The sequence below is a fragment of the Amphiura filiformis genome, chromosome 6 (genome assembly GCF_039555335.1).
Source record: "Amphiura filiformis chromosome 6, Afil_fr2py, whole genome shotgun sequence".
Taxonomy (NCBI): Eukaryota; Metazoa; Echinodermata; class Ophiuroidea; order Amphilepidida; family Amphiuridae; genus Amphiura; species Amphiura filiformis.
The window spans coordinates 11,461,395-11,486,833 of record NC_092633.1 but is presented as its reverse complement, the minus strand read 5'-3'; the positions used below and the strand labels follow the sequence as shown (position 1 = coordinate 11,486,833).

The 25,439-nt window shown below is 38.0% G+C and overlaps 2 protein-coding genes across 2 annotated transcripts in view; one reads left to right on the top strand and one right to left on the bottom strand.

Moving 5' to 3' along the window:
- The window catches only part of LOC140154966 (proline-, glutamic acid- and leucine-rich protein 1-like), a 34,296-nt gene extending 23,823 nt beyond the window's left edge, over positions 1-10,473 (top strand). Inside the window, exons 12-16 of the mRNA XM_072177628.1 lie at positions 3,350-3,509; positions 4,785-4,840; positions 5,356-5,562; positions 7,561-8,235; positions 9,037-10,473. Coding sequence (XP_072033729.1) covers positions 3,350-3,509; positions 4,785-4,840; positions 5,356-5,562; positions 7,561-8,235; positions 9,037-9,117 — 1,179 coding nt within the window. The 3' untranslated portion in view covers positions 9,118-10,473. The remainder of the gene's footprint in view (positions 1-3,349; positions 3,510-4,784; positions 4,841-5,355; positions 5,563-7,560; positions 8,236-9,036) is intronic.
- The window catches only part of LOC140154969 (agmatinase, mitochondrial-like), a 498,181-nt gene that overhangs the window by 86,619 nt on the left and 386,123 nt on the right, over positions 1-25,439 (bottom strand). The gene's annotated exons all lie outside the window — the stretch shown is intronic.

Below are 25,439 nucleotides of genomic sequence, written 5' to 3'. Positions count from 1 at the left end.
TTGTGTGTCAAAGCTGCATCGATGGATGCTTTTAGGTTATTAGCGGTTGCATCGCCCGCACTAAATCAATGTCCTGTAAAGCTATTGCATAGTACACAGCCAGCCCACTCTTCACTGTTCTCACCATTACCAGTTCCTTTTCAGCACCGGTCTTCCTAGCCTGCGACCCGTCAGTTAGAAGAGAGAAAGCAGTGGCATTACACAATATGACTGCTAATTTTTCCCGAATAGCCTCTGCTATTTCAGAAACAAATTCACGTGCATTGTGAGAACTGTCTGTGCCATCTATTAGTCTTACGCCATTCTCCTTCTGACATTTGACAAGAGTTTTAAAGGTTGACAGTGGCTGTCCAGATGTTGCTAAGTTATAAGCTGTTCTCAGCAGTTTGAGGTAGGCATCCCTGGCATTCTTATGAACTACATCGCCAATTCTCGGCTGCCTTCTCTGGGGCTCTCCTGACTCTTCGTCATGACCGGCAGTCTCTGTGTCAAGCTTTTCAATATTCACACCCACTTTATGTGCCTGAGAGGGAAAAACAACAACATTTCAGGATTCAATGGGGATAAATGTACATGCATATTTTCTCACATTAATGTAGTGTGCACGTTAAAGAACGTCACAGGCTATTCAAAAGAGCAGGGATCATCCGGTCATGTTGACTGTACTTCAAAATACACTCATCTACTCTAGGTTCCAGAGTAAAAAATAAGTACAGCTTGTCTGTACGCGAAAGCGATAATACTCATACATATGAGGGAGGCACTTATTGTGACATCAATTCAAGGACTCTGAATTCAATTGAAATCAGCATCAAGTATCATATGCCAATTTAATATAATTTATTTTAATCAATCATCATCATCACTGATCATCATGCATGATGGAGGACATGATCATGTTATTCAGTGTACAGTATTGCATGATTGAATTGTGATTAATTTATTTTCAGAATGACACTGTTACAATAAAGTAAATTAATTCGGGTTTCAAAATTCTTACAAGAGACTGTAGGTGCCGTTTTGCAGTGAATTTGGTTATGCTATCTGTTCCCTCAGCATATTTTTGCACCTCCTTTACCGCAAGGCCTTTTATTGTTGGATCAGCTACGATGCGATTCAAATACTTTCGACAAGTATTGCACCATATAGTTTCGACCATTTCGATACCATCCTTATTTTTTTTCTTATAACCATAAATATGCTCCAGATTCTAATCTTTAAATGTCTTCAGTTTCACAGCGCTCGCATCTTTGTAAAATAATAAAACACCAAAAACTAATCAAAAGAAAAATGTTTTCGTTCCCTGCGACCTCGAAAAGATGATCGTCAATGCAAAATCAGAAAAATTCCACGTGCGATCAGGCGGCTAAATAGAGTGCACTTGGTGCTTGTTTACAAAATATCTTTCCGTGCATTGTTAATGCATTGCACAATCGCTTCCGGGATTTCCCAAACATCAATTGACCGGTAGAAATAGTAATTAATATTATAATTTATTTTTCAGTTCCGGTGAACTCGCGTATCTTCGGCGCCCTTCGGCAAGTTCTGAACTACAATTCATTGGTTAATAACCTACGAAACATAACGGAAAATGCCGGAATCGGTCGAGATGGATGATGTCATTTACTCATGAATAAATTTTCTCAATATTTTTCATCGGACGAACGAAGATATTTTGCCACTTCGAGACGATCATTTTCGTGACTTTTTAGCTCAAATTTTTGACAGTTTTAAACATTTGATTAACCAAAATTTAGGCGTGCGATCAATCGCACCCCTGGACGTATTTTCAGGCGTGCGGCGCGTGCGAATCGCACTCGCACGCCTCAAAACTCAATGCCTGTAATCTTCCACATAGGGAGTGTGAATTTCAAATGGGGTTACCTGAATGGGTGACTCCATTTGAAATCTACACCCCTATGTGGGAGATTAAGTTCACATCTTCAATAGGGGGTCTATGGATTTCAACTGGAATGTTTAATGCTTTAGCTGATCAGTTAAAGCCCATAATGCATGATCTTTTAAAATGAAATTGTTTTTCAAATCTGATTTTTAGACATGTTTTGTAATGTTTACACACATGAGCCAACTTGCACCTAATTGGAATCGGCCAAATTTGTTGTGTTTATAGGACAACAGATAGAACAACAGAACAATTTTGAATTAATGTCGTAATTACAACATTGAATCCCCCCATAAGGCTTGTTAAGGGCTGGGGTATGAACGTTTGGACAGTATTTATTTTGGGACATTAGAGCACATTAGACATATCGAATTGCATTCTGAATACGAAGAATGTCATTCTGATATCAAATAATTTTGAATTTTTGAAATTGCAATTTAATACACATTTTATGGCAAATCATTAAAATTGATATTTGTCATATTTAACAGTACTTGAAGTAAACTTTATAAATCTGATGATTTATACTTAAAGTGTATGTAGGTGGGTTGAAAACCCGACGATCAATTGAAAATTTTGACCTTTTCAGATTGAAGATATGGATTTTTTTCCCAAAACACCAAAAAAAAAATAGGTCTTTTTGGGAAAAAAATCTTCAATATGAAAGGTCAAAAGTTTCAATTGACCGTCGGCTTTTCTTCCCTGCTACATACGCTTTAAGAATATATCATTAGATTTATATAATTTACTTCGAGGACTGTTATATATCAAAAATTCGAAAAATATCAAATTTTTATAATTTGTCATAAAATTTGTATTATATTGTGATTTTCAAAAATGAAAATTATTTGATATCAGAAAGACATGCTTCAGTATTCAGAATACAATTCGATAGGTCTGAGGTGCTCTCATGTGCCACAAAAAAATACTGTCGAAATGCAATAAACGCTCATTTTAGATCCCTTAAGCAGCCAAGATAGCAAGTGGGCTATCTTTCATTTTACCTCATTATTTCGGCTTAAAATGGACAGAAACCTTCTTAACAGTCATTACCAATATTATTTCATCATTTTTGGTAAAAAATAACAAAATTAAAATTGGACGGAAATGTTACATTATGGCTTTAATCATTCGTAACTTCGGATTCAAAAATGACAGGAGTGCTCAAATGCCATAGGTCAACATTATCATGAAAAGTACTCCCTCTGTGGAAGCCAATCTGTCATCTGGTCTTCCTGATTCATATATTTTAAATCTGTGGCCATCTTTTGCCATTAATTTTCTGGAAGTGAAGCTCTCTATCTTGAATAGCATGTTAACTTGAAATAATATTAACCACTTACTCAAGAAATGCCTCTTCGTCAAACAAAAATGTGAAATCCATCTCTATTTCACCTACCATGACAATCAATCTAAATATAATTTCTCCTTTTTTGGTTAAAACAGTTATCAACTGGGATTGGTGAGAGTATTATCAGCTCGGGGTCTAACAAAAGAGGAAAGAAATCCAAGCAGAAGGGTCAAAGGTCAGCAGGTCATGACGTCTCAGTACACCCCATAGTTAATATATATGCTAATAGTGATCTGTGTGCTGCTGCATTGAAAGGTAAGAGGTCGACAGTAGTTGTGTCAAACAGTGTATGGTATTATAGTTAGAACCCATCTTTTTGAAGTGTAAGGCAAAAGAAAACATGTTTGTTTCCTGTAGCAGGTCAAAAAAGTCAAATTTGAAATGTGTTGTTGGTTGTTTTTTTTGGTTTTTTTTTACAAAACAAAAAAAAAAAAAAAAAAAAATCCCTTTTTTGCTGCAAATTGGAATGAGAATTTACAGTGGGTCTCTCTGACACACACAAAAAAATCATATTTCTTCATATTCAAAAATATTTATGATGCCCTCTCAACCTGCAGATTAAAAAAGGGAGAGCGTGGCGCAATGGTTAGGGTACTTGCCTTTGGTGCATGAGGTCCCGGGTTCGATTCCCGGCGGTGGCGATTTGCTGGGATATTGACTTGGAAAAAAAAAAAAGTCTGAAATTAATTGGCAACATCTGTAGATTAAGTTTAGACTTCAGCTCTCCCCCATGGTTCATTTAGAATTGGGTAAATGAATCATGAAAGTACTCCGTCCTTCGGAGGGGACGTTAAGCCGCCCGGTCCCGTGTGCAGAGAGCCATACCTGTACATGTATCTCGCAGTCAGTTTCGAAAAGAGTAGGGTGTTAACCCCTGACTGTTCCCAACCCGTCCCGGTGTTCAAATGGACCCCAATGGAAATAAGCTTCAATAGAGGCTTTCTTGGGTTATCCAGGGTAGTCACAACCCGAACAAAAAAAAAAAAAAAAAAAAAAGGTAGTTAAAATTTACAGCAGGGGGAATGGGCATTTTGTAAAAAATATTGACAAAAAAATTTGTGTTCCCCCCCTCGCGTCCACTCAAAATGTTCGTATTCCCCCCTTGTTTTCCCGAATTTCTCCATTTAAAACTTCACAATCCCCCCTCCTGGTTCAACAATAAATTTTGCGTTCCCCCCTCAAGATCCAAAAAAAATTGGGTTCCCCCCTCAAAATGCCCGTTCCCTCCGTCCTAAAAAACGATCGCTCCCTAAGCCGGCCACCTTTAACATCCTTCATGCCAAATGTTAGCAAAAGCACCTGAACTTGTTTTCTATTGTTCTGATCACTCAAACTTCAAACTGATTTGCTAATTTCATCATTATGCAAGACATATGTCATGACTTTGATGAGTGCTTGATTTAATGTTCTCATAGCTCTGCAATTTGTGCTACATGAGTTTTGAAAGCCATATGATCACCACACAATGATCCAGTAACAAAATTTCTCATTTGATTTACACCTGTATTCATTCTTTTTATTGTTTGACAGTTCTCAGATTGATGTTTCTTAGACTTGGTATGAAATTGAAGCCAGGGATTCACAAGGTAATTGTATTTGTTCCTTTGGATCAGTATATCTGGCTTTCTGCATGCCTGTTCTGTCTCATATCTGCCAAATGTACAGATTTAATTGAACTGTACAGATTTTTGAATTTTTATGGGTAAGAAATAAGAACAGTTCCTATTACTGAAACTGCTGATGATCACTCATAAGTGCAACAACAAAATGAACACTAGAGATTCTCTCCTGTATTTCCTCATTAAAATTATTTTACACCCATATACAATCTTCCTTGTATCCTACAATACCCAATACTAATGAATGTCTAGACGATGAGTACACTACGGTAGTTCCTGTAGACATAGGCGAGACTCATGCTCTAGTTCTCTCTATGCATGCAGCTCTCCCTCTCTGTCTCTAATAAGCTGGCTCTTTTTAGCTCCCTCTTTGTTAACAATGGTAACATTTTAATTTTATTTTTGATAAAACAAATTGTGTTAGATTATGCTTGTTATTGTTGGTGGTTTACAATAAGCATTATTTCCATTTCTCTTTTTAGGAAGTCCATGAAATTGTAGTCCCCCTTCTTCTACAAATCCAGCAATCCCACAATACACCACCCATCCCCTACTCATCTGGGCTATGCTGTGAGGAGTTATATCGCTTGTTATTAAGCTGTGTGTTGGTTCCTCATGCTAAATGGCCAGCACCATTGCATTGTGCTATCAGGATATTCAGTGTGGGTAGACAAGATATGTGCATACAGGTAAGTCACAAAGAACATAATAAAAGACATAGCCCGTACTATACTGGATGATAGAGATAAAAAGACTAGTTTGTGTCTGATGTCATCTGTCAATCAAACTCAAGCATGGTTTGTTTACAAGTGTCGAGATGATGTGAGTTGATGAACGCGGCAATAAAACCGGGCGCCTTATTGTTAATTTTGCACCTTCAAACATACAAACCATTTTAAAAGTTGGGTCTTCATAGTAGGAAACTTTCTTTTGCGAAGGCACCATGTCAACAATGCCTAAGAAAAGTTGCTTTTTGCCTTGTAAAAGTACGTAATATTTCACAATTTTGTGCTATTCCTTTCTCCGATCGGCACCAGAGAAATCGACTTTCCTTTTATGTGCTAATAACCAATCAAGGATCGTAGGGAATTTGATTGACAGTGACGTCAGATGCAAACTAGTTTTTTTTATCTCTGTCTTCAATTATATTACTATTGGCAAGTCAGCCATATTGGATTGTCATGCATGTGAAGGGCCATATAGTGTACAGTTCCATTCATACTATGCCGTAATTGCTTTGCGGTGCAGTGTGTTGCTGATCAATTACTTTTTGCCGCAACTCAACGCAATTCGTTGCATTCTAATTTATTGCGATACCGCAATGCAGTATTTTGCAGTACGATGCGGTACAGCAACTCAACGCACCTTGCGTCGTAGTATGAATGGACCTTACCTCCTGCATTTTTCAGCAAAGGCAGACATTTTGTATTGGGGTCTCAGAAAACCATGAGCTTGAAGCATGCTCTTGGTGAAAATGGCATTATACACAAAACCTAAACAAGCACACAAGACAGCTAAGGCTGCTGGACAGTGGACACATGGCAAAATATCTCGATGACAGAATCCACCTTTAATGATATTAAACATAAGTACACAATTTATGAATATTAGGGATGGAGATGGATAGATTTTAGAAATGGGTTATGCTTGACATCATAGAAGTTAGCATCAGATCAGCGTTTGAAATGCCAGGATATATTTTGACATCTTGCGGGTGTTTTTCTGTTGTAACACAGTGGCTACTTCTCCGCCGGCATCTTTTGCGATGGATAACATTTCCAGCTTGTCTTTTGCTACAAAGATTTGGCTATACTATTTAAAATCCACACTCGCCCTGTTGACTATTTTGGAAATACCTTGCATACGGGGAGTATAGATTTCAAATGGAATGAACACATTAGGCAGCTCCATTTAAAATTCACACACCCTCTGAGAATGATTTCAACCTGAATCTTCCACAAAGGCAGAATTTCAAATGGAGTTGGTTAATGTGCTAATTCCATTTGAAATTCATACCCCCACTGTGAAAGATATTTCCAAAATCTTCCACAGGGGGAGTGTAGATTTTAAATGGATTAGCCCATTGTGGAGAAGGAGTAAAAACCCCTGAACAAAGCTAATCACTTGAGCGAGAATCAAGACTGAGAACTGAAAGTCACTCTGTAGAACTGAAAATGTAACATCCGCACAGACGTCAGACTCTATCTCGGCCTTTAGGCTGCTAAAACAACAGGTATCTAACTTTGTCTGCCAACATCAAAACTGGCTTGATTCAAGCACACATAAAACATTTTAACTTTACTGCTGCAGCAAATAAACAATGTTACAATAAGCCCAATCGGCATTGTAACTTTTTTTTTAAAGCAGTTTTGGGACACTTTGACCTTTGACATATTGAGAAAATTGCTGTTATTTTTATTCACTCATTTATTATTGCAATAATATTATCATTAATATTATAATAATATTTAAATAATTAATTTATTACACAACTTTGTTTTTTAAGTTTGTTTTATTGTAGTAAAACATTTTAAATAATATTTTGTACGCACAAAAAAAACCCAATTTTCCTGAATTTTCCCGATAGGTCAGAGGGCAAAGTGTCCCAAAACTGCAAAATCTGTCCCACAATGCGTTGCAAACTTTCAATGCTGATTTGGCTTATTACATTTTATATAATTATTCAGGTGGCCAGCACATGTGCAGAAGCCAGTGTAATTTGCACCAATCTACTTCACCCAAAAGTACCATCACTGCACTCTCCAATCAGCCTGGCAGAGATTAAACCCAAAGCCAAAGAAGTAGTGACAAAGATGCCTTCAGAGATGATGCTGTCTCATGTCATGATACAGAGAGATACATCAGTGAATGAGGAAGGTGATGGAAAAGATGCTGTAGAAGACATGGATACACATAGTCCTGCTTTAATAACAACTCCAGAAGACCAAGAAGTAGCACAGTATGACCAGGGAAGGCTTACTATAGACAGTAATGGCAGCAAAAGTGGGAAACATGTTGATGAAAGTGATAGTGATGATGATGATGATGATGATGATGAGCTAGAGGATCCGGATGATAATCAAAGGAAAGAGTTGAAAGATGATCAAAAGCAAGATGAAAGAGTTGGAGATGAAAATAGATCTGTTCCGTCTGGTGAGGATTTACCTCCTGAACCAGTTGGAGAAAGTGGTGATGCAAACAGAAGTGCAGAAATTAGGCAGGAAGGAGATGGTGGAGATGAAGAAAGCGAAAGTAAGGATGCTAGAGAAGAATCAAAGCTATCAGGAGAGGAAGATGTGAAAGGAGGCAAAGGAAAGAGGAAACGAGAGGAGGAACCAGGGTCTTCTGTTGGGAAGAGAAAGGTATGTATCTATTGTGAGGGACATCATTGAATGTGCACATTTAAACTCGTACTTTGGGCTGTTCCAGTTGCAACCCATAAAACCAAGACATGATCCTAATCTACACAGGGAATGTGAATTTCAAGACTCCATTTGAAATTTACACACCCTGTGTGTGAGATTAAGGTCATGTCTTCAATCGGGGGGTTATGGATTTCAACTGGAATAGCCATTGATTACAAGCCACAACTTTGGTTGTTTCCAACAAAATAATCATGTTCATGACTGAATGCAACTGTAGGTTAATTTTCTGCCAAGGTTTCTGGATTTAAATACTTCAGGTTGAGGCAGTCATTTGAAGTTGGCTGATCCTGTGAATGTCACATGAGATGGAAATAACTGATGATAGATTTGGATCAGCCTTGTAGTGATCTAAAATCACATTTTTCATAAATTAGCATGAAACACAACACCTTTATAGGTCTAATATTTTCTCTATGAGAATGAGATTTGATTTGTTTTAAACTTATCTTTCTTTAAACAAAATATAGATACTTACCGTTGTGTTATAATCATAAAAATGTACTCACAGGTATGAAGGAAAGTACAGGTCTGCAAGGATTTGCAGAGTAATTGTCAATTAAAAATATTGCCCAAGTCTATTCCACTATGGAAGCAATACACAGGCATTGCTGTTTTCACGTGTGCTTAGGCTAAAAACATCTGAATTTTTGAAAAAGTGTCTTGACCCATCAGACAGTATACACATTGCACAAGTGTCACACCATTGTGATGTTCCTTTTTATGTTTCTTTTGTCTCAGGCTCCAGCTGAAGAAGAGACCACTGAGGAATTATCATCCATGCTGTCAACATTTGTAGACTCCTATCCAGATTCCAATTGAAGCAAGTACTACCTTGGAGTCTTTCTTAGCCAATGAGGGAGACCATCATTGTCATCTGTACTGATATGCATCACAGGTATCAAACCGATGAGAATTCAGTTGATAAAAATGGACCAAAAATAGGCAATCACTTTGATTTTTAAACCAATCATGCACATTTCAATTGAGTTACTTTGTAACCCTTTAAGATTTAGCTTGCCCTGCACCAGAGGTATGCATTCGGGAAATTCAGTCTGTTTTGGGTGATACAAATATCATTTGACCTAATGAACACCTATTTGGACTTTTCTAAGTTTCAGTGCTTTCTTTCAGGCAATGTTTTCGAAACATTTTAATAACATTTAAATGTCAGGTTATATAAAGGTCATGAAAACGTTTTTGAAATGTTTTAAATGAAAAAAAAAACACTACAGCAACATTTTCAAAATATTGTCGAAATGTTATTGTAAAATATTTTTAGCAAACTTTTTTACAGAATATTTTGTTAACTCTTAAATAACTTTATGTTATATGTTTAACATCTACTTTTCACAAATGTTTTTGGAATGTTATCAAAACATTTTATACCCTTTATATAACCTGACAATACAACATTTTCTGTGAAATGTTTTGTGTTTGCTGGGATACTCACTTTTTGAATATTTGAGGAAGAATAACTGTAAAAGAGAAAAAAATTATATCATCATCATTCTTTGGCTGCGGAGCAGGTGACCACAAAACTTCTCCATGCGCAGTGATCTCTGGCAAATGTGGCTATCTGTTTTGCTTGAATGCCTTCATCATACTGAGTATACATTGAATGTTGGTTACATAAGAGTTGCATGGACATCCTGGTCTTTTGCCATGAGTTGATATGTAGAGAGCATATCTTCTAGCAGGCTCCTCCTCTTGGAAGACAAAGGATGTGTCCCAAGAATCTATAGTTGGAATTCCAATTGAATGAATGCAGTGATCATCAACAGCTGTACCTTAGATACAATGCTAACCAATCACGAGTGCGTTGGCATGGTTAGATTCACTTCCACGTTACTCACGCATAGTCGCACACGCTGGTGTAAATCGCGCAGTTTACGCAAAAATCGTCACGCTATTGAAAGCTGCGTTCATTCAATTGGAATTCCCACTATAAGTTACCAATTCCTAACACAGTGGATTAGAGGCTCAGTGTTGGTCATTTATATAAATATATTGACATTATTCAAAAAACGCTTAACTCAATTATCTTGTGTTGAAAATGTATGAATTAAACGGCCCTGCTGTAATTCTCTTACTGGAGAGGAAGATACACAAACATATTATGTCTTCTTTTAAGAAACTAATTGGTCTGCACAAATATCAATTTTGCGAGCAAACAGAACCCTCCTTTGCTACTATCATAAAATGTTGACTACTGTAAGTACTTGGCTGGCTAAAAATGACTTTGTCTCAATGTTAGTGATGTAGTTGCGTTTTTCGCTTGTCATATCAACTCACACACAGAAATATGCCAAGCTTGCTGCATATATTGCGAGGCAGATTTATTGGCATTCTTGTGGCGCCACCGTGAAAAAGTATTGATGTTGGTAGCAGACCTGAGGTGAGCCAAGGTATAGCACCCATGGAGCAATGACCTCCAGCACAGTTGGTGCATTTTCATACTATACTTGCAGAGCTATTTTTTCTGGCAACCAGAACAACAAATTTATTGAAGGATTTATTTGCCCTATAAACAGCAGCAGTAGAGACTGATTTTCAGGGCCATTGATAGGCTTTTTTCTCAGGGGGCCAGGGTATAGAGAAATTGCTGGTTTTTATAATGGTATAAGCACAAAGCGCAAGTGTTAATAGATGGATGGGGTCCAGGGGAAGCCAGAGGGGCAACGCTCTTGGCAGGAGCCTAGGGTAAGAGCCTCCAATAAATCATAAAGTTTTAGGATTTTTGAAGTTATTAGGAAAGCTGCCCTAGTACTTCATAAAGCAAGTTTATAGTAAGAGTAGATGTATGATACTTTGGCGTATAAATTCTGTGTGGTCAGAAATTGTCCGGAAACTCCTTACTATATAAAAACCATTCATATCGGGAATGTAGCGTACATAAATATCTAGTGTTGGCCGATACCGATCTGTGAATCGGAGATCGGTGCTGATATGGACTGCATCGGCCTTGAATCTGAATCGGCAGATGAGCTATCAGCTGCCGATCTAGCTTACCGATCTCTGAACTTGACAGTAATAAAAGTACACAACAATTCTTTAAGCTTACCATTACTTTCTTATGTAACATTACTACTATTTAATGCCAAAATATATCCAAAAAACGTTGTTACCACCGCAAGAATCATGTCGTTTCATACTGTATTTTATAATATTATCCACTCAGTGACAACACTCCCGACTGTACAGTGCGTCCCTGGGAAAAATTTAAACACTTTAACACTCGACACGCATGCGCCCTTCAATGTCGGGTTTCCCAAGGTGAATTTGAGGGCATGTTATTTTTAGAATCGCGCACATTCGCGCAATTCCTCCTCACACGGACGATTTCATCTCTTATGCTGGTTTCATACTACCCTGCCGCTTGCCGCTGAGCGGCGTGGCGAACGCGCATTGCAGACAAACGGACACAATAAAGGCTTGTCATTGGTTGAAACGCCCTGCCGCTTGCCGCAGCGGCAGGAAAGTGTGCTGGAGGCTTTAATCTCCGAACACATGAATTCTTTCTGTAAACAACTCTGCACAAGCAATCAGGATGGGAATTCCGCGGTATTCCCCAATACGTCATATGCATAAATTATTATAATATCGATGGAGCTGATTTAGCTGCAGGGTCATCGAATCAATTCGCGCAGTGATTCGCCTAACTTGGTACACACGCAAATCAAAGTTGATTCGCGGAGAAGAAAGAAGAATAAAACAATCAAGAGAAATGGATTAATGATTAAACTTCCGACAATCGGAGGCACTGATGAGTAACGCTGGGACTTGGGGTGTAAAATGGTATTTTATTTGGGTTGATATTGACATGAAAACCTCTAAAACGGTCATCATATTACATAGTTACAGGTTTGGGGAATTAAGCTTTGACCGTTAACATTACTGGGGCCCGACTTGAATGAACTTGTACTGGTTGTAGAATAACATTTAAGGAATCGGGATCGGATCGGCCCGATCTGCTAATTTTCAGATCGGAGATCGGCAGATCCGATCTTGGGTTGGATCGGCCAACACTATAAATATCCTTTTGAACATATGGATATTGGCGCACAATAAACCAGTGGCAAAATAAATTTGGGTCAACAATTTACAACTTCCGATGGCAAAAATATTTCCATTGGTACATTTACAGATGTGCCTTTTTTTCTTTCAACATTTTTGGCATCCTGAGATGTTTTTTTTTTTACAGTTTCTACACATTTGTAAACTGTTTTAAAAACATGAATGAAGTGGTATACAGTAGAGAAATATCTCAATTCACAACTATTTATTAAGCTAAATAATGGCATACACTCATGTTTTGGCTATGACCTTTAAAAAAAAATTCTGACCCACCGACCCAATTCTGAAAAAGTTTTATTTGGCCTTATGAATGTAACAAGCTAAATACCTTTCCATCAGTTAAAAGGGCATTTCGTGATCCACAGCCTCATCCCCCCCACTTTTCTCAAAAAAAGTGGAGATTTTTATATCACTGGAACCTCTGGCTACATAATGTTTATTTACAAAATATTTCTTGCAGATCAATTCGTTTAGCAAAGATATCGCGAAATTACAACGTATTGTCTATGGAGCAGTGTAATACACATAAGGCCAAAAAAAAAAAGGTTTGTCTCAAAGCTCACAAGAAATTTAAAAAACAAATGCGAAATGCAATTTTTTTTTTTTTTTTTTATTCCTGACTTTTTTCATGGTATTTTGAGAAAAAGTCTTTTTTTCTGGAAAAACTAAAAAAAAAAAAAAAATTTTGAAATAAAAAAATTTCCGCATTTGTTTTTTGTCAAATCGTGGATTTTACAAAGCGCTACGCACAAGCTTTGAGACGAACCTTTCTTTTTTTTTGGCCTAATCATGCATAACTCGCAAATCGGAATCAACTGAAATTTTGGGAATATGCTTTTTTCGTGGATATGTACTGACAAATGTCATAAAAAGAGGATGCTAGGATCACAAAATACTCCTTTAACTCAGAAATATAAAACTGATGGACATAACCCATTGATTTTACATGAGCCCTTCTTATTTTTAGCTCGCGACCCTTGAAAGTTGATCCCTTTAAAGGTCTCATATGGAGGGTTTTTTCACTGACGGAAAATGAAAGAATTTGCTTTAGAAATAAATGATGAACAGACTAGAGTATGTTTTATAATCATTTTTTATGTTTAAAATATCATTTTGTTTGCAATAAAATACATGCCCTTTTGAGCCTGACTTTTGAAACGGTCGAGTCTGCGGACACAGAGCCAACATGACCCATGATGCACACTGGGTACACCTGGACGTACTCTAGCTACTGTACACGTCAAGGTCATTGGCATCGCATTCGTTTGTTGCACTCATCATCGCCATTGTGTTTCCACCAAAAAAAAAACTAACATGCCAAATAATTGTGTAGTTGGCTCTCAAAATGATCACTGCAAATCTTGGCATGACTGTTGAGCGCGTGGCTGTGCATGGTGAAATCCTGACGTTTAATTGCACCCACAATTTTCGGTACTTCATTTCTTTTGGAAAGCTGAAGAAGCTTAGCTGGGGATTTTTTGAGGTATTTTAGCAATGTGATGAGTCCCGCAGATTACGAGCTGATCAGAGTATAGTGGAAGTATACACTCTCGTCAAAGGTTTATGGTTTTGTTTTATTGCTAGCGCCTGCTGTCATGAGTATTGGTGTTTCCAACTAGGCCTGTAGTCTAGGATTAGGAAGGTGACCATTGGTCCGTTATACATAATATCATGGATAAACTTACTTTTCTTTGTCATCGTCAACTGTTACAGGTTGGAACCCCTGCGAATTTAGGAAATCTGCAGGGGCCAACTGAGTACCAGCTGGGTATGACATGGTACATCATCATCATATGTATTACACATCTGTAGAAAGTCCTGTGGGACAAGTTCTTTGACATAGCTGATGGCAGTGGAGCAGGTGGGCCTCCACCAGTTTGCCCAGGCTTCTGCAGAGTGAACTCCCTCTTTGCCGCCAACTTCACCCTCTTCCACTGCTCCTTAATCTGCTTCATATCCCTTATGCTCCCAATTTTGGATGTAAACCCCAGGTGCACTGATGCCCATGCATTTTCTTTCATCTTTTTGGACGATTTGTCGCATTCTTTGTTTTCAATAATCTAAATTTGCTCAGTAATCAAGTGCAGTATATTATCTTTTTCTCTTGGCTCCCAGTTAAGTTGGATGATCTTAAGGTTGGTTTTACATTAACACTTGCCATAATTGCAGCAAATATTTAAGCTAAGTTAAGCTTACCAAACTGATAACTGATGAAATTAAATCAAAATGGTTCACTGAGCATGCTCAGTTAGACCAAAGGTTTAAGATTTTAGACTTTCAACAAACACTTAATGACATTTGATAAAGCTGCTTAGACAGCCATTACTACATGTTTGATTGACATGTATACAAGTGCACAGTGATCCACACACTGTAAAGTTCAGTCATTGGACACACATGTCCATATTGGAACACTTTTAAGAGTGCTTAATGAAAGTGACTTGGTTGATGATTCATAGTAATTCAGATTTATAAGTTTGTGATTTGAAAGGCAATGTTTGAAAACATTTTGTTTAACCCAGGTTTAGTTAAACCTCCTTTTGTGCAAGAGTTTAAAGTTAGACCCAGCGCCAGTTTATGTGATATTAGCCCTTGAAGTACTTGGGCCACGGGCTCTATATAGGAACTCTTCTCTCAAGCTACTCATGTGCTCCAGTTATTAAAACCGTGTTACACTTGTAAAAGGTCAGTGTGTGGTTGTGTATCATTTGCATCATTGGACATCATCCTAATTATTGTCGCAGGTTTAACTTTAGACTGAGTCTAACATGGAACACTTTTGTGCATACCTGCCTTAATGTTAAAATCCATTTAACAGTTCAAACTTCTGAATGGTCAAATCTGGATCCACTCAAGATGCACCCATAATAACATATAACAAATGTCCAATATCAAATATAAATTTGTTATAACATTTTTTTGCAGTTCTAACATCTGCATAACATTTTTATAGCTTTTCAAAAGAAAAAGCTATATAAGCCTTTTTTAAAGATCACCATGACATGTGATCGGGCCAGAAAAAATGCCCTGCATTTACCCATTTGGCAAGGGCATTGTTGCCAGATGTGGTCACCGGATAATATATGTGGGCACATCTTCAGTGGACCTAGAAGTTACACTTCTTCATACACCGAGTCGGCAGCTGAGTTGTAGCGGATACCGCAGATGGAACATTTCTCCTTATCATATTTCTTCTTGCGGCGAGGTGGTTCACCAGAGGTTCCTTAGCGGTCCTCTTCTGGCACGTCATCAACCTGCAATGCCACACAGTAGGGCTTGCTTTTGCTGTACCCACAGCGATGTCAACCTCTGCACCATCAGCTCTCTCTTCATGACGTTCAGCACCAGGTTCCTTTTCTCTGAAGGCTTTGGCATATCCATCACTCTCAAAGAACCTCGTAACACCTTGGGCCCAGTTCGGAATCATGTCAACCTTTACCTCCACCTTGGTAACTGCATTCAGAGCTTCTGCAGATTTGATGAGGTTTTTCGACCGTTTGTTGAAGGTATCCGTGCGGACTTTCCCTTCTCTTGGAGCTTTTGCATTTATTTTCCCATTGTCATGATGTTATTTTTTTGCAGGGTTTTGTTCATTGTTCATCACTGGGAGGGGGTTTCCTTCATCACCGGGAGGGGGGTTTTGCTCATCATCATTGTTTGGATATTGTGGAACATTATTGTCATCAGCCATGATTTCTGTAAACAAATTTCTGTAAACAAATTGAAGAGGAAGAGAAAGACTCATCACATTTCTATTCACGTTATCTTTTGGATGGGTTTTGGAGCTACATGTATGTAAAAAAACATCAAGTGAGTTTGACAAACTGGTGTAATTATGAAAGTAAAATGAAGAACTGAAATGTGGTAGTGATTATTGTGAAGGTGTTGATGTTGAAGATGAAAATGGAGTTTGGAGAATATCAAGAATATCAACCAACCACACTTTGGCTTACACTAGCCTGCAAAGGACTTTGTTGATCTAAATCTTTCTGCGTAAATTAAATTCTTATTAGGTGTATTACATAATCTAGATCAGTGCTAGTGGTGGCACCAAGAAGAGATTTACATTTTCTTACCCCCAAATAATAATATTTTTAATTGTCTAAATCAACTAAAATTGTCAAAATTAGATATTGAACCATGCTAAAAGAAAAGATGCTAAAATCATGAAATGCCTCTTTAACTACATGAATGTCCTAACAGTTTGCCAAATGTAACTGACATTGAATGTCATTGATATGTGGTAGATAATTATGTATGTATTGCCCCCCTGTACAAATGCAGGTCTTCCCTAACCTGCTGCTGTTAGGTCTTCAGTTCAAGAGGTTTGATGTGGTTACCTTCAGTATCTCGCTGAATTTTGTCTGAACAAGCCAATTTTTTGTTAGTTCTGTAGTAAGCTTGTGGTGTATTTCTGTTGCTGTTTTTTAATTTGATCTCCTGTGAGTGTTCTTCTTGGGTAGCAAGAGGTGCTGCCATCAGGGTGTCTATAAAGGAGAGATTTTATCTGTGAAATAAATTAATTTTCAATCATTGATCAACCCTTAAAAATGGTGTAACTTGCTTAATGATAGTCTTGACAGACATCAAGTATATATACTGCGCCAATAAAGTACCCTTACAATTGGAAAAATTATCACAATTTCAAAACTGAACAATATTGGGGTAAATTTCTTTTTTTAATAGATGAACTATCTAATCCTGCACATTATGACTATAATTAAAGACAGATAAATGCAATTTATCGCGTCTGATGTCACTGTCAATTACGATCCTTGATTGGTTTACACAGGTTAATCAGCACGTAAAAGGAAGACCGATCTATCTGGTGCTGATCGGAGAAAAGGAATAGCAGCAAATGGCGAAAAAGTTTGTACTTTTACAAGGCAAAAAGCAGCTTTTCTAGAGATTGTGGACATGGTGCCTTCACCAAAGAAAGTTTCTTACTATAAAGCCCTAACTTTTGAGATGGTTTGCATGTCGAAAGGTGCAAAATCAACAATAAGGCGCCCGGTTATAAATCCGCGTTCAGCAAGTCATGATCATCACGACACTTGTAAACAAACCGTGCTCGAGTTTGATTGACAGGTGACGTCAGACGCGATAAATTGTCTTTATCTTTGTCTTTCATTATATTAGTGAATGGCTATTTTTCCAAGTGTAAGGATACTTAATTGGCGTAGTATATAACAATATCTTTCGACTGCCCTTTGCCCTGGTATAAAACTCTTACAATATTGCTTGTCTGGACTGGACATACTGAACATCAGCTTACCACATAAATATGGTAGTAATGATATCTAGCTACAGTTGGAGTTTTGAAAAAGTTGTTAGCAGTCTCTAAAGTCATACAAATATGAGGTGGGTTTTATCTTGATGTAACAGAAAGATATGTATGTTATTTTATGGGTAACTATACTTTTTCAATCATGTAAAGTACTTACTTTGAGGGAAATTTATCAATTACTGATTGTGACCAAATCTAAACTAAAGGAATATACACAATCTTCTGTTGCATTATGGTAAATCCACATCCATACTTCTTGGAAGTCCTGGGGGAACCTTTACTTGGGCCACACAGACCAAGGAGAACCTTCTACAGCCATCTACATCTCCCGTTATACAGCTGATGATGCCCTTTTGGGCATTTCCACATACTTTTGTTAGTTTGGTAATGTTGGCTCCGTTTTTGGTATGAGATTTTCGAAATTCCCAGCTACATCGTTTTTCTATAAATTTGGAAAGGGACAATTTGTCCTTAGTGGTTGAGCAGTCCTTCAATTGCAGCATCTAATTGGGATTTTCATAATGTTTCTTACAACGGTTTGTGCAGTTCCACTTTGTGGTGTTGAGCATAATGTTACGAGTCGTACTTGACTCAAGGCCAAAATCACCTTTTACCCGAACTCACAACACAAATACACTGTTTATTTAAGCTAACAAAATCTAAGTCTTTAATTGAAAACAGAGTATGATTGGTACATATAATAACAATATCGCATATACAATAAAATCACACAATGACAGTTTTACTCTATGACTACTTAACCAGCTGTCTTCTTGTTGGTGATCCTAGAGTTCTTGCAATGTTCTGGACGACTGATGTAATATATCCTTATTCGCTTGTCCTGCGAAGTCCAGTGTACACTTGCGCTTATAAATCCTTGCGTATAAAATCCTCATACGAAAATGATGATGCTTTCTCCAATCTCCTTTGCGCTGTTATCTCCACAAATATATCTCCTTGCGCTGCTTTCTCCTCAAATATACCTCCTTGCGCTGCTTTCACAAAAAATGGTGTTTCTTTCACCAATCACTCTTTTTCAGGGAACCGGTTTCTTTAACACAGCTCCACTGTTTCTTGACAGATGCGTGGCCTTCACAAACCCAGCAAACTCCAGCAATTTGACAGAAGAACTTTTAATCCTTTGATGAGGAAGAGCACTTTTGTGTGCTCGCTGTCTTCTTCGTTGCTGTATTAAAATTAGCTCAATTATTGGCTATATAAACTGGTTAAAATGTACTTCTTTTTTGAAGCACCAAGACCATCACACACATGTGGAGTTTTCAATCTCCCATGGCATTCTGTCCAGTCCCAACAAAAACCTCCAGCTTTTTATATCCGTACTCATGCAAAATTCCCATCATCTATTAATAAACCATTACTTCAATCACATTTTCACAACATTGCTGCAATGTTGGGATTTCCCAAGATTAATTATACACATTCACATTACATCACTTCCTGGGGGGTTTTCCTGATGGTGCAATAATGAACTGGGGCTTTCCAAGTTCCAAACATAGCTCTGACATTGTTTACAATAATTTGGGGGAATTCCAAAACGACTTTCCACATCATTATCTTGCACGTACAAGGGGTTTCCCATCTCATGAAATACTTTCAGCTTGTAAACAAAGTTAAATAATTAAATTAAATCAAATTACTCAGGGCACATCACACCCTCCCCCTTAAAAGAAGAAAGTTTGAATATAATGAAAACTTTCTTAAATGTTTTCTTCTTTTACATCAACTTCAACATATTATCAACTTTGAGTATTTAACTCATCATACACAGTGACTACTTGTCACACACAACTTCCCTTTTAAAGGAAATTTTTGTTTATCAGCCCTTTTTATGCAATTCTGGACAGGGCATCAGCCATTACATTGTCTTTTCCCTTAATATGTTTGATGTCCAGATTGTACTCTTGCAAGGTCAAACTCCACCTCACCAGTCTTTGGTTTTTGTTCTTCATCCTGTTGATGAAGGTGAGGGGATTGTGATCTGTGAAAACAAGCACAGGGTATACTGTGGTACACAAATACACATCAAAATGTAGCAATGCCAATAGCAATGCTAGACACTCCTTCTCAATTGTGGAGTAATTTCTCTGGTGCTTGTTGAATTTCCTTGAAAAGTAACAAATGGGGTGATCTATTTGATCTTCACCCTCTTGCATCACAACACCTCCACAGCCTATGTCACTGGCATCAACAGTCAACTTGAACTGCTTCTGAAAATCAGGTGCAGTAAGCACTGGTGAACTCATGAGTATCGATTTGACTTTGTGAAAAGCATTTTCACACTGTTCTGACCAAATGAATTTTGCATCTTTCTTCAACAAATCAGTCAAAGGACTTGCTATCTCTGAAAAGTTTGGGCAGAACTTTCTATAATAGCCAACCATTCCTAGAAATCTCATGAGTGCCTTCTTGTTTACAGGTGTGGGGTATTGCTCAATTGCTTCAACTTTGGCTTCGATAGGCTTCACCTGACCTTGACCTACAACATATCCTAAGTATGTGACTGTGGCATGGCAAAACTCACTTTTTACCAGATTGACTGTCAACTGTACTTCAGACAGCTTCTCAAACAATTGATGGAGTTGTTCCATGTGTTGTTCCCAAGTTTGACTATAAACAATCAAATCATCTACATCGCTTCACATCCCTCTATGTCTGCCACAATTTGATTTACCATTCTCTGAAAGGTTGGTGGGACGTTTGTCAACCCAAATGGCATAACTTTGTATTGGTAAAGACCAAATGGTGTACAAAAGGCAGAAATCTCTTTGGCACGGTCTGTGAGTGGAACCTGCCAGTACCCTTTCAAAAGATCAAATTTGCTAACAAATTTTGCATTCCCAATTTTGTCAATGCAATCATCAATTCTTGGAATTGGGTACGAGTCTGTCTTTGAATGAACATTTGCAGCTCTCATGTCTGCGACCAATCGGTATGAACCATCAGGCTTGGGAACAAGAATGCATGGTGAACTCCACTCACTACTACTTGGTTCTATGATATCATTGTCTAGCATGTAATTGATCTCATTTCTGAGATGTTCCATTTTCAATGGATTGACTCTGTAAGGATGCTGCTTAATTGGTTTAGTATCACCAACATCTACATCATGAAATGCAGCATTTGTTCTACTTGGCGTATCAGGAAATATATTGTCAAATTTGTGAATCAAATTTGCAATTTGACTTTGTTGATCTTGAGAAAGATGACCTAACTTTGAGTCCAAATTAGTGAGCACATCAGAATTGTTCAATTTTACATTATACTCTTTGTGCTCCAGCTCTTTATCCTGGTCAAATGTGACATCAGAATTGTCATCTTTACTCTTGTCTACATTGGCGATTTTGTCTACATCGGCATGTTTGTCTACATTATCAGCATGTTTTACTGTACACACAGGTTTTGGAATGCCACTGTCACTTCTTTCAACATACTCTTTGAGCATATTTATGTGGCATAACTGCCTGCTCTTGCGTCTACCAGGAGTCTTGATAATATAATCTACTTCACCCACTTTTGACTCCACTTCACATGGACCATGATATCTGGCTTGTAATGGGTGTCCTGGAATTGGAAACAGCACTAGAACTTTGTCACCTGGTTTGAACACTCTCTCTTTGGCATGTTTATCATACCATTGTTTCATTTTGGCCTGACCCTGTTTCAAGTTTTCTTTGGCAATATCAGTTACTCTGTTAAGCCTATGCTTAAAATTGGAGACATAATCCAACAAATTGATATCTGATTTCTCATTGAGCCACTTTTCTTTCAACAACTTTAAGGGCCCAGCACTGTGTGTCCAAACACTAACTCAAAAGGACTAAATCCTAAAGTTTCCTGAACAGCTTCCCTAGCAGCAAACAACAACAAGTGTACTCCCTCATCCCAGTCCCTCTGAAATTCCAAACAATATGTCCTGATCATGTTTTTCAATGTTTGGTGGAACCTTTCTAGTGCACCTTGTGATTCTGGATGGTAAGCACTTGAGGTATACTGTTCTATACCTAATTGATACATGACCTGCTGAAATACTCCAGAAGTAAAGTTTGATCCTTGGTCTGACTGTATGGACTTGGGGAGCCCCACAAATGTGAAGAACTTGGTGAAAGCTTTCACTATAGTCACTGCTTTAATATTTCTCAAGGGTATGGCTTCCGGAAAGCGTGTTGACGCGCTTTATAATTGTCAGAAGGTACTGATTACCTGACTTAGTCTTTGGTAGGGGCCTACACAATCAATAATAACCCTACTAAATGGTTCATCAAAGGCTGGAATTGGCTTTAATGGAGCAGGAGGTATTTTCTGATTTGGCTTCCCTACTACTTGGCATATGTGACATGTTTTGCAATATTCAGAAACATCTTTTCTGAGAGTGGGCCACCAGAAATGTCTCAGAATTCTTTCATGAGTTTTCTTAACACCCAAATGCCCTGCCATGGGACTATCATGTGCTATGTTAATTACTTCAGTGTGGTAGACTTTTGGTACCACAATTTGGTGCACTACCTTCCACTCTTCATCGGCAGGTGCATCAAGGGGGCGCCATTTTCTCATTAGCACACCATCAGAATTTTGTTCTGCTTCTTCTAGGGTCAATGCCCTTTGATTGATCTCTTTGAGTTCTGGGTCATTTTGTTGCTCCAGAATCAGCTTGTCGTGACTTAATGGGTCTCTCATGGTTTCCCCAATTTGTTCATGCTCAGAGGCTGTGTCATTTTGAGGGGTATTTTTATCCCCAGGAGAAGGAAGTTTATCTTCTTTCTCATTCAACTGTGACACAAATGTGTCTTCCAAATTGTAGCCTAAGTCATCAATTTGGTTGTCCTCAATTGTTTCTAATGAGGCTCTCTTACTCATTGCCCGTGTCACTGCACATGCAGGAAATATCTCCTCTTCCTCACTATTATCATCCTGTATACAGGGCTTATCTGTGACTATTGGGTCAGGAAAAACCTTCCCCCTGCCAGATCATTTCCTAGCAACATGGACACTCCCTTGACTGGCAATTCATGTCTAACTCCTATGGTTACAGGACCAGAAACCAAGTCAGATGTCAAGTTAATTTTGTGGAGAGGTACACTAATTATTTCCATCCCAATACCCTGGATCAAAGCATTACCAGCTGAACTATCCTCATTAAAGGGCAAAGTTCCTTCCAGAATCATAGACCGTGCACAACACGTATCTCGCACAATCTTAATGGGCTTTGGACTACCATTATCACCAAGTGATACTACTCCCTCTAACACAAATGGTTCAAATTCTTCACACACCTTGTCTGTCTCACCTCCCTTTTGTGGGAATTCTTGTTTCTTGATTTGACTGACTTGTTTCTTTGACCCAAGTGACACTGCACATCCTACAGTATTACTAGCAGTTTGCTGCTGTTTTTGTGCGTCTTGTCTGCCTTTTAAGAAATAACACTGGGTCATCGTATGCCCTGGTCTCTTACAATGCGTACAAGTTACTTTGGCTTTAAATTCAGTCCCAAATTTTGCTTTGTTACCTGAACTCCCTGGGGTCCCTCTACCACCAGCACTATGCTGTGAATTAGACTGAGATCTCCCTTCTTGTGTACCACCCTGATTTGTTCTAGGTTGATTATGGCTGAACCTGTTTGAATAACTTCTGTTATGACCAAATCTACTCCCATTCAATTTGTGAGTTAAGCCATAGTCGTCCGCCATTGTCGCCGCTTAGTTTAGCGTCTTAATTTTGCTAGCGCTTTCATCCAAATGAGTTTTTATGTCAACGTGGACACATTTCTTGAACTCTTCTATAAGAACTAATTGCTTAAGTTGGCGAAATCATCTTTGACTTCTTTTGACCCAAGCCATCTGTCAAACATTTGTTCTTTTACTCTAGCAAATTCTACATGCGTTTGATCTGCTTGCTTTCTTGAATCTCTGAACTTTTGTCTGTATGCTTCAGGCACCAGTTCATAGGCCTTAAGGACTGCCTGTTTGACTTCTTCATAATTATTACACTTCTCTATTGGTAGAGCTGAGTATGTTTCCTTGGCCTTCCCCACAAAACTACTTTGTAACAGTAGGGTCCAATGCTCTGGAGGCCATTTCAAATTTGTAGCTACCTTTTCAAAATGTTGAAAGTACTCGTCAACTTCTTTCTCTTTGAATTTAGGCACAAGCTTTACATACTTTGTAACATCAAAACCTGACTTTGACTTTGAGGAGAAACTTGATGAGTATTTGTCACCTAGTTTTGCTAACTTCTCTTGTTCAAACTCAATTTCTTTTTCTTTCAAATGTGCTTCCATTTGAATCTTAGCTAGTTTTTCCTTTTCTTCCATTTCTAATTTGTGGTGCTCAAGCGCCATCTTTTCTTGGCGTGCTTTTTCTTCCATTGCTAGTTTTTGTTTTTCAATGTCTAGCCGTTCTTGTTTTTCTTTATTTTCATTCTCTAACTTGATCATTTCCAGTTTTTCTTTTTGGTCCATTTCTATTTTCTTTTGGTCCATTTCCATTTTCTTTTGGTCCATTTCCATTTTCCTGAATTCTAATTGAATTTCCAACTCTTTCAACTTAAATGCTGAATCCCCACCAATTTCTACTTCAAGTTTCTCTTCCAAATAGGATTCATCAAAATGTCCTCCCCGACCAAAACATCAATCAAGGCATTTTTGATTATTTGCTTTCTTGTAGCTTGTGTTACTTTCAAGTCATAATGTTTGGCAAATGCCAATAAATCAGGCTTCTTCAACTCATCAAACTTCTCCCAATTTATAGTTTCAAGAAACTCTTCTGCTTTGAACTCCATACTGTACTTTCACTTTCAAGACTCAGTAAATTAATGTCAACTTTTTTACAGTGTATATCCCGGACGAGCCCCCAATTTTGTTACGAGTCGTACTTGACTCAAGGCCAAAATCACCTTTTACCCGAACTCACACGAATGCACAACACAAATACACTGTTTATTTAAGCTAACAAAATCTAAGTCTTTAATTGAAAACAGAGTATGATTGGTACATATAATAACAATATCGCATATACAATAAAATCACACAATGACAGTTTTACTCTATGACTACTTAACCAGCTGTCTTCTTGTTGGTGATCCTAGAGTTCTTGCAATGTTCTGGACGACTGATGTAATATATCCTTATTCGCTTGTCCCATGAAGTCCAGTGTACACTTGCGCTTATAAATCCTTGCGTATAAAATCCTCATACGAAAATGATGATGCTTTCTCCAATCTCCTTTGCGCTGTTATCTCCACAAATATATCTCCTTGCGCTGCTTTCTCCTCAAATATACCTCCTTGCGCTGCTTTCTCCAAAAATGGTGTTTCTTTCACCAATCACTCTTTTTCCAGGGAACCGGTTTCTTTAACACAGCTCCACTGTTTCTTGACAGATGCGTGGCCTTCACAAACCCAGCAAACTCCAGCAATTTGACAGAAGAACTTTTAATCCTTTGATGAGGAAGAGCACTTTTGTGTGCTCGCTGTCTTCTTCGTTGCTGTATTAAAATTAGCTCAATTATTGGCTATATAAACTGGTTAAAATGTACTTCTTTTTGAAGCACCAAGACCATCACACACATGTGGAGTTTTCAATCTCCCATGGCATTCTGTCCAGTCCCAACAAAACCTCCAGCTTTTTATATCCGTACTCATGCAAAATTCCCATCATCTATTAATAAACCATTACTTCAATCACATTTTCACAACATTGCTGCAATCTTGGGATTTCCCAAGATTAATTATACACATTCACATTACATCACTTCCTGGGGGGTTT